Raw genomic sequence first — 9,946 nt, 5'->3', positions numbered from 1 at the left:
ATCTATGCAGAGCCATTTTACTGGCGGCTACCAAAGCAGTTCCAGGGAGATCAGGTGAGCACACACAGCCTAGCCCCCTCCCGTTCCCAGAGAGAAAATCAGGGAAAATCTTCTGCCCATCACTAAAGGATTTAGATATCCAATCATTCTTCTGAGTGAAGGTGGAGACGTTCTGTGCTTATAAAAATCCACACAAAGGCTTGAATTTTCAGATGTTTTAATTTTTAAAGCTTTTACGGTTTCATTAATTTACATTATTTTTTCTCTTTTCTAAAGCAATAATTCAAGAAGTCAATAGTGTAGTTACCAGTAGCAGTGCTAGATCTGACCTGGGAGCCCTTGTATAGAAGGCAGCAGTAAGTTGGCGAGCCATCTCCTATGAAAGTAAGAGAAGGCTTTCAGTGCAGCGCCTTGCTTAAGAGAACATGAATTGAATTCACTCTGATCTTTATGTTATTCTGGTTTTTCTGAGATACAGTTCAGTGTGTTAGTCCAGGCTAGCTATAATTTCCAATCCTCAGCCTCAGTGTCCCGAGTACTAGGATAACTGATCTATGCCACCATGTGAGCTCACTTTGACCTTTAAATTTTAAAAATCTACTCCAGTGGTCCTATAGATACAGATGATTTTAATTCAAAGAGCCTGAAATTAGAATCCTTGCCTCACCGGTTTCTTCTCAGACAGTGTTTGGTGGAATCACTAGACTAGCTTCAGTCTATCTCACAGACCATTAATAAGCAGCATTAGGCAGAGGCAGATTCCGGGCAACACACTTGCCATTGGATACATTGTAATGAGTAATGCCTTCCCTGTAATGCAAGCTTTCCATAAAGTGTCCTTAAACTAAGGCTTCCCCAGAGGAATAACATGAGTTTGTTGTTTGCTAGCTCTTGGCCTATGGTGGGAAACTGCAGTACAGTGTGGCTTTCTACTCTACCGTTGGCACCGGAACATCCAATTATGAGCCTCAAGTCCTAATCAAAGGAGGTCGGGCCAGGAAGCACATCATTTATATGGATGCCCCAGCGCCAGAGAATGGAGTGAGACAGAATTACGAAGTGGGGATGAAAGAGGTGATGTATGGTTGTCCCATGTGCCTTCCTTAAAGATGCAAATTTGCTATCAGGGTAGCCAGGAGGCCTGGGGAGACAACCTCCAGTGTGTTTAGAGAGAGTTCTAAGAGCGATTCATATTTCATGGCTTCCTGAAAGCCAAGCTACAATAGTTGTTGCTTAACTACAGCTTTGCTTTCCACGGTGTTGGATGTTCAAGTCAACTGAAGTCCAGATATACTAAATGGAAAATTCCAGAAACAACTCTTAGGCTTTAACGTTGTATCCTGTTTCTAGTCTCATGATGAAACCATACATCTTTCTGCCCTGCCCTGCCTAGGATGTGTCTTATCCTTGTGTATGACAACTGCCTGTTAGGTTACAGCTGATCTTTATCAGTTCATTGATCTGCCCAGAGAAAGGCTGATGTCTGAAGCTGTCTATGAAAGAGCTATGTTCTCCTTTTAAGGTTGTATGTCTGTGAAGACATTAACTCTGAATTTAATTGGTCATATTTCTCATCCACAGGAGTTTTGGAAATATTTCAACTCTGTGTCTGAGAAACATGTCACGCACTCTGATTTTATGTCCGTCCTTAGCAATATTGAGTACATTCTCATCAAAGCATCATACGGCCAAGGACTGCAGCAAAGCAGGTACTTGGAAGCTTCTAGAACGTTGCTTGTTTTCATTATTTGATGCAGAAGTGGAAGATCTGTCCCCTCACTCCAATGACCTACATCTTTATTAATAGATATATCTCTGGCCCTTATCTAAACCTTGTTCAATACTGATGGCTTGTTAGTGTTTTGTTGCTAGGATAAAGTGCCAGAGAGAAACATATAAAGAGGAGAAAAGGTTCATTTTGGTTCTATAGTAGATGTTCTTCTTTTGCTGTGATAAACACTCTGACCCAATGTATGTTATAGAAGAAAGGTTTATTTTGGTTTACGGTTCCATAGGGCTAGATAACGGCAGGGAGGCATGAACACAGGCACCTAAGACAGAAAGCTTAACCACATAGAAGATGCTATGGGAACTAGAAGTGGGGTGAGGCTGTCACCTCTCAAAATCCACCTCCAGTGATATGTTCTCTCTAGCAAGGCAGTACTCATATGTCTTAAGGTTTTATGGTCTCCTCAATAGTGCCACCCTCAGAGGATACAGGAACCTGTTGGGGGATATTTCTCATCCAAACCTCAAGAGGCTCATAGTTGAGGAGGTTTGCATCTGTGCTCGGCTGGCTCCATTACATACTAACTGCTTATTTCATAAAAGCCAGGAAGTAGAAAGCGAATGAGCCTGGATGGGGACGGGGGACAAAATGTCACCTCAAAAGCATGCCCTCAGATGGGGGCCATGCTATGGACACAGCAGCTTTGTGGGGTATTCCATCAGGGGTATCACACTATAATTATGGAACGGAGTGTGTTAACTACGACTATCCACCTGCCATGGCAACAGGGCTTACCATAAGTCCAACATGGTGGAATCTTAGATGAAATAGAACATTTTTTATAAAGACTACTTAGACCCCTGAAAGCTAAGCTGTCTTTTTTCTCCTTCCCTTCCCTTCCCTTCCCTTCCCTTCCCTTCCCGTCCCTTCCCGTCCCTTCCCTTCCCTTTCCTTTCCTTTCCCTTCCCTCCCCCCCCCCCACCTCTCTCTCTTTTTTTTTTCTTTTTTTTTTTTTTGGAACCATGTCTAAGGACAGTGCTACTTCCCATGATACCTATGAGCTATCATATGATATTCCATGAGGAAATATATTCAGTACTGGGCAGAGCAGTCCTGGCAGGGTCTTGAAGGTGTTGACTTGGAGATATTTTCTGTAACCACATTCTCCTGTACACTGGCATGCTTTGCAATTGTCAGAACTACTTCACAGAGATAGGTCTGGGGCTCAAGACAGATGGAAATGCTAAACCTTGCACAATGTTTCCAGAAGTTTGTCACTTTGTTAATGCTTCTTCTCTCACCCCTCTTCACAATGGTGCCTCAGAATTGCTAACATCTCAATGGAGGTTGGCAGGAAGGCTGTAGAGGCACCCCCTGAGGGCGAAGCTGCCTCGATGTTGGAGCTCTGTGTCTGTCCTCCTGGCACTGCTGGACACTCCTGTCAGGTAGGGAACCGTCATTTTCAGTTAACATCTGTGTCTTGACTTCAAGCTGGAATATGCTCATTTACAGCAATCCTTCATGGGGGGATAGAACACGAAAGCATTTACAACCTGGCTTCTTAAAATTTAAAAATGTTAATTTTTGTTTAAATTCAGATTTATTGACTCCACCAACTTTTGAGTGTAGGATCTGGCAGCCTGCAGTATGTTCATAGTTCTGGGGATACAATTGTTCTTTAGAATATTCCTTTTTCTTATCAAACTGAACCTGCATCTCTTCAGCAAGCCCCCACTTCAGCTCTCTACCTACTTTCCGCTCCTTGGGACTCTGACTACTCCTAGTTGCCCATACGAGTGGAATGCTGCAGTATTTCTTCTTTTGTGGCTGCCCTCTCTACATAATGCAATGCCTCTGAGGTTCCTCCATGTTAACGCATGCTAGACTTTCTTTTGAAGGCTGAATGATATTCCAACATTTGGATACATTCTCTGTTTTTCTGTGAGGCCTTGGGTTGCTTTCTGTGGACACTGCTGTGGGGAAGGGAAGGTGAATGCCTCTTTCAGTTCCTTCCTGCCGTTCTTTCAAGCCCACCAGAAGTAGTAAACTTGCTGGTCGTAGCTAATGGTGCTTTTTCATTCTGGAGGACCCTGCACACTCTTTCCTCTGTACCAGCTGCACACAAGCACTCCACTTCCTGTACAGGCCCAACACATGTTCTGCCTTGTTACTTTGGCTTTTGTGCAGAGTTGGGAGTTTTACTTTTGTTGGTGGTAATGTTTTGAGACAGGATTTTTTCACTCCAAAGCCTTGGCTAGCTTGAAACCCACTCCGTAGCAGAGACTGGACTCACAGGAGTCCAAGTCCGTCTGCCTCAGTTTCCCTATAGGTGTGATTGTGGGTACAAGCTAGCAAGCTCAGCTCTTAGTGTGGATGTGATTTGTGTCCCCCCCAACCCGCAATCCCCCATAGTGGTGTGGCACTTGTCATGTGCTGCTAGCCTTCTGTCTTCTCTGGAGAAGGATTTTCACCCTGTGCCAAGATTTTAACCAGGGTCCACTTTCTTGTTCCTTTTGCATCCCTTTAGGACTGTGCTCCTGGGTACCACAGAGGAAAGCTCCCAGGAAGTAGTGGCAGGGGACCCCGCCCTCTGCTGGCTCCTTGTGTGCCCTGCACTTGCAACAACCACAGCAATGTCTGCGACCCTGAAACTGGAAAGTGTCTGGTATGTTCGATTGGGTGGGAACTGACCTAAGTTTACACGTTATCAGCGTGACTTAAAAGGAGAAGGCTAGGGACCAGGCAGGCTTTCCACGGACCTCCAGGAGGTCCTTGCTGCCATCTCTACCTAGAAGGCACATCACTGGGAAACTGGCCAGGTGTTGTTCCCGAGTCCCTTAGCCACTGATGCCTCCTCAACTCTAGTCCTCAGTAGCAGGTCCTCGTGTCTCTGCCACTCTCCGGGGTGGCTCATTCTCTAGAATGGCAGCCAACAGGAGGCCAGCATCCACTGTCTGTTAGGGGAACTGCTTCGTGCTGGACTTGACATTCCCTGGAGAACACCTAGAACTGTTTCCATCCTGTCTCATCTTCTAGTACTTGGTCCTTGTCTGCAACATACCATGTTGGGTAAAACAAGTATTTACTGCAATTTATTTTTGAAGAGATTGCAAATACCCCATTCTGAAGGGAGACCCATTTAAGAGGCCAAGTGGATCCTAACAAAACCTGTCTTTATCAGTTGAAACAGGAACAAAATGTTTTTAAGTGTTTTCTGGTTGAAGAGTCTAGAGACATAATTTTAAAATACTTCTTGCTCTGTCGTTTCACGGGAGAAAAGGCAGAGCAAGAGTGACTGCCTGTTCAGGGATGCCTGGCTTTTCTGCCTTTCCTTTTCAGCTGCATGGTCATACTGTGTGCACCGGGGCAGAGCAAATATGGAGGGACGGAGCAGTGTGGATTTTAAATAGAATTGGTGATGAAAATTGCTTTCATTTTGAGCTTAAACATACATCTATATACTCCGTTTTTTGGTAGTAAGGTCTCTGGCTCAACTAATGACATCATATTTTAACTGATGTTTATTTGGTTGTTATAAGAATCTACCACAAGTGTCTTCCCTCCCTCCACCGGTTGCCTCATAAGCCACCTGCTCGTTCTCTTCACCCACCACAGCTGCCTGCCTAGCGATCTATGAACCCTGAATTAGTTACTTTTCTGTTACTTTTCTGTGAGGTAACAAAAGGGAGAGTTATTTTGAGTGTCAATTCCAGAGGGGGGGAGTCTTTATGGCAAAGGAGTCATGGCAGCAGGCAGCCAGAGCAGGAAATGATCACGTGTCACTCATACACAGGAAACACAGAGAGTTAGTTGGAAATGGGGTGAGGCCATAAACTCTCAAAGGCCGGCCCCGGTGACTTGTTTCCTACTACATGGCTCCATGTTCTCTAAGTTCTCCTCACACAACAGAGACCCAAGCACCCAAATGAACAAGACATTTCTCACTTAAACCACATCAAGCCCTAACTGGCAAGTTGGGTCTCTATCTACTTTAGATCCATATTTTGAGGATCTGAGTCCTGACTGCTTTCGGGTCCTGGGTCTGTTCTCCTTCTGTAGAATGTATCAGCAGTTTCTAGGCTGTATGACTCGATTTAGTCTTACGGTGAATAAAGGTCACAGATCTGGAAAAGCTTCTAGAGTTCTAGGAAATATGAAGAAAAATGTCCTGTCTTCCTTAAGAATTAAAGAGCATCTTGCTGATAGGAAGCACGGTTGGTTACGGAACCATCACCCGGTGACGTTCATGTCTAACTGTTTCCATTGTCCCTCCTTTGAAATGTGGAACTTCAGAACTGCGGGGACCACACAACCGGGGACCACTGCGAGCTATGCGCTCCTGGCTACTATGGGAAGGTGACTGGGCTGGCGGGAGACTGTACCCCGTGCACCTGTCCTCATCACCCCCCTTTCAGGTAAGGCTGTGCTGGGGCAGCAGGATACAGCAGTTCTGTTCACATATGGGGGCTGCCTCCATTCCTGGCCTCACTTCTTAAGGGGCTCTGAGTGCTCTCTGTTAATGTTGTCCCTGTGGGGAGATAAAGCACATGTTAAGGGGAAGTGTGCATTCTCGGGGGTGTTTGAATAAGATCTCTACAAAAGGAAAGCATCGTGTTGGACTTGAGTGTTAGAATGGAACCAAGTTTAAAGTAGGCCTTTGGGATTTTCCAAGGCACCGTTTGGCTCTCAGCTATGTGCTCTGCTGTGTGATCCAGTTCCTTTACAATGTAAGAAAACAGGGTTGTGTATACGTATGCCTAGGATGAAACACACGAGCCCCGAGAAAAGATACATGATGTGTGTCTGTCAGTCAATGACTTATCTGGAGGCCGTGGCACTGCCCGTGCTATTGACTAGGCATTGTGGCAACATGCTGGAAAAAAAAAAGTCTGTATGTGTATTCTACATCTGTGGACAGTGGCTATGTGCACCCAGAGACGTGCACACATGCCTGTCTCACCATCCAATTTATGTATTTCCACATTGCTTAGATAATGAGTTTGCTTCTTCCATCAAGAAAGGTTAATCGTGTCCCAAACCCTTAGCAGTTACCTAGGAGGCACGAGAATGAACAACTTTGAGAGGACCTAGATCTCTTGTTTTTAGTTTTTTACATACTTTGTGTTTCCTTGGAGCCTCATTATTTAAGGAGATAGGTGCTAGAGGTGGTACAGGGCTGATTACTCCTGCTGTAGACATCCGGCTTACTCTCCGGGGCAAGGAACCAGACCTGATTTCCTGCTAGGTTTGGGTGAGGTTTCAGTAATTTGCAGTTACCCACTCTTGCCTCCAGGTGGCGCATGGCAGTTTATCCCGTGGAAGCAGAGAGTATAGCCGAAAAGGATCCAGCCAAGTAGCAGGTTCCTTTTGTTCTGTAGATTTAAGCCCTAGCTTACCTAGCCAAGTATAATCACTTAACATTTTGAACAGTGAGGATAGATAAATATTCAAGAAATATTTGAAGTCAGTATCTGAAACTCTCTGAAAAACACATTTCTTTCAGTTTCAGCCCCACTTGTGTCTCGGAAGGTGACAGTGGTTTCCGGTGCAATGCCTGCCTCCCCGGCTATGAGGGACAGCACTGTGAAAGGTATGCCGCTGGCCTATCACAAGGAGGCAGATGGGGCCCCCGCCCTTTTTATAGCATATGGTGTATGCTTATGTAGCAACCTGGGAGTTACTACACGTGTGTGTGTGTGTTTGTACAGATGGGGGACCACATTGCTAGCCGATAGCAAGGTTTCCTGTGCTCCACTTTTTGTCTGGCAAAAAAGGGCGACTGCCCCTGGTCAGAGTTGGTGTGTGTGCCTGGTTGGTACAGACTGCTCTGACAGGTGCCTACCATCGTCTTTCCCTTAGGTGCTCTGCTGGCTATCACGGCAACCCTGGAGCAGCAGGTGGCAGCTGCCGGAAGTGTGATTGCAACCCCCAAGGCTCTGTCCACAGTGACTGTGACCGTGCATCTGGGCAGTGTGTCTGCAAGCCAGGAGCTACGGGGCTCCGCTGTGAGGAATGCCTGCCGAGACACATCCTGATGGAGAGCGACTGTGTTTGTAGGTGATTCTCCTGTGTGCGTGCCAAAAGTTGGGTTTCCTTCGCTGACGAGGGACCTGGCTATGGCACCCACAGGGTCAGTGGGATACCACAGCTCTCACTCACTTTACGTTTTGTTACATTTCCTGAACGCATATTGCCGTTAAACCTACTGAATTGAACCTTTAGTTGTATATGAATAAGCCAAGACACCTTTGACTTAGGATATAGCCCACCCAGGCTGGCTTTGAACATCATAGTTCTGCCTCAATTTCCCCAAGTACTGACTGCGATTACAGGAGTGTGTATTGCACCCAACTAATAATCTTGACTGCATCGTTTAGTAGTGTCAATAGTTCCTTTACTGAAACCAAGGCTCAATTAGCCTGGAAGAGGGAACATTGCTGTGGGGTTGTCCTTTGTATTGTCCAAATTCAGTTCTCTTTAGTTTTCTCCAGTTCTGATGGATGTCTCTTGTCAAGTACAAGACAAGGAGCCCCTGGGAAGTCTTAGTGGGCCATGGGGATACTATCCCGTGATACTCACTGGGAAAGGTTTTCACTTTTGTTTCTGTGTTTGTGATAAGTAAATCACCCCCCCCATTCTGTTCTCCACGGCCTTGGTGCTTGAGGAGGAAATCCTGGGACACCCAGACTGTGGAGACAAGGCTCTGGAGTGGAACTGGGGATTCTTGTAACCAGTCCCATTGAGAGGAATGAAGGTTCAAGTGGGAGGAAGGAGCTCTGACCCCTGGGCCACTCCAGGCTCAGCTGTCCTTTCTTTGTGACCTTGAGGGTGTGACTTTGCCAGGCCTTAGTCACCTGGTTGAGAATTGCCGACTCCCCTGGCTGGAATGTGAATGAAATTTGTTTGGTTCATGGGCCCTGAGTGTATGTTCTCCTTACAACACGGCCTGTGTAAGTCATGGATCGAAGCCTATTGTATTAGCTTTGTTTTTGCCCTGTGTTCTCTTCAAGCCTGTGATGATGAGTGTGTAGGTGCTTTGCTGAACGACCTGGATTCTGTTGGCGATGCCGTTCTGTCTCTGAACCTCACGGGCGTTTCCCCTGCTCCCTATGGGATTCTGGAAAATCTGGAAAATACAACTAAATATTTCCAGGTTGGTGCTAGGCATACAGAGATGGTAGACAGGAATATCTGTCACTGAGGGAGAAGGAGTAGGGGGTCATTTGTCTCCCCAACCTTTCAGTCCCTCCGTGGCCAGTGACAGTGACTTCATCCCACACCTCACTGGGTCTCCGGGAGCTCTGACGGAGTTGCTTCTCAGAAACCTCTTTGGGTATTCTGCCCGTGGATTTTGTCCCACCTTCTGGAATTAGGTGGCACTCCCCACCCCTTGACAGACCTCTCGGTATTTGAAAAAGCTGTCTCAAGTACAAGTACTAGAAATAAACCTGGACCGTGTCTTCCTCAGTGTTGGTTTATGCCAGAGATGAGCCGCTTTCTGTTACATGTTGTTATTTTTGATCAGAGTTCCAGGACACAAAAAATAGTATTCCTCCTCCTCTTCCTTCTCCTTCTCCTCCTCCTCCTCCTCTTCCTCTTCCTCTTCCTCCTCCTTCTCTTCCTTCTCCTCCTCCTCCTCCTCCTCCTCCTTCTCCTCCTCCTCCTCCTCCTCCTTCTCCTCCTCGTCCTCCTCCTTGGCCGACTGACTATTAAAGTGTCTGAGGGTCAATTCTTGGTTTATGTTTTGTCAAGAGATCTGGTCAGAAAAGCAAGAAAAGTTAAGAAATTGACTCGGAAGCAGCACCCTCCTCTAAAATGTTCATATATTTTTTTTTACCTCCACATTATAATTTAAAATAACCTATTCACTGTGTCATGCAGTAAGAGGGATGGTCACTACCAAGTGTTAGTTTATAGACAGAAGCTTTCCACTTAGTGTGTGTTCACTCACTCACACTTGCACTCACACATTCACACACACACTTATATAAGCACTCACACACTTACATGCACTCAAACACACACTTGCACACTCACACTGATGCATGTACACTCACTCACATGAACTCACACGCACTCATACAGGCACTCACACTCATACACTTGCATGCACACTCACACATGCACATTCACACTCACATGGACTCACATACTCACACAGGCACACACCCTCACACCCACTCACACTCACATACACTCACACACTCACACCCACTC

The 9,946-nt window shown here is 46.0% G+C and overlaps 1 protein-coding gene across 1 annotated transcript in view; it reads left to right on the top strand.

The window, feature by feature from the left end:
- Window positions 1-9,946, top strand: part of Lama1 (laminin subunit alpha 1) — a 126,019-nt gene that overhangs the window by 75,258 nt on the left and 40,815 nt on the right. The window contains exons 24-32 of the mRNA XM_028762234.1: window positions 1-54; window positions 889-1,074; window positions 1,582-1,709; window positions 3,054-3,174; window positions 4,257-4,394; window positions 6,023-6,144; window positions 7,233-7,319; window positions 7,589-7,782; window positions 8,740-8,882. The exon at window positions 1-54 is cut by the window's left edge and continues 3 nt beyond it. Of these exons, the coding sequence (XP_028618067.1) occupies window positions 1-54; window positions 889-1,074; window positions 1,582-1,709; window positions 3,054-3,174; window positions 4,257-4,394; window positions 6,023-6,144; window positions 7,233-7,319; window positions 7,589-7,782; window positions 8,740-8,882 (1,173 nt within the window). The remainder of the gene's footprint in view (window positions 55-888; window positions 1,075-1,581; window positions 1,710-3,053; window positions 3,175-4,256; window positions 4,395-6,022; window positions 6,145-7,232; window positions 7,320-7,588; window positions 7,783-8,739; window positions 8,883-9,946) is intronic.

This window comes from Grammomys surdaster, unplaced genomic scaffold (genome assembly GCF_004785775.1).
Source record: "Grammomys surdaster isolate TR1022 unplaced genomic scaffold, NIH_TR_1.0 132, whole genome shotgun sequence".
In the NCBI taxonomy this organism is placed as follows: Eukaryota; Metazoa; Chordata; class Mammalia; order Rodentia; family Muridae; genus Grammomys; species Grammomys surdaster.
The sequence above is the reverse complement of the archived record's forward strand: the minus strand, read 5'-3'. Positions and strand labels throughout refer to the sequence as shown.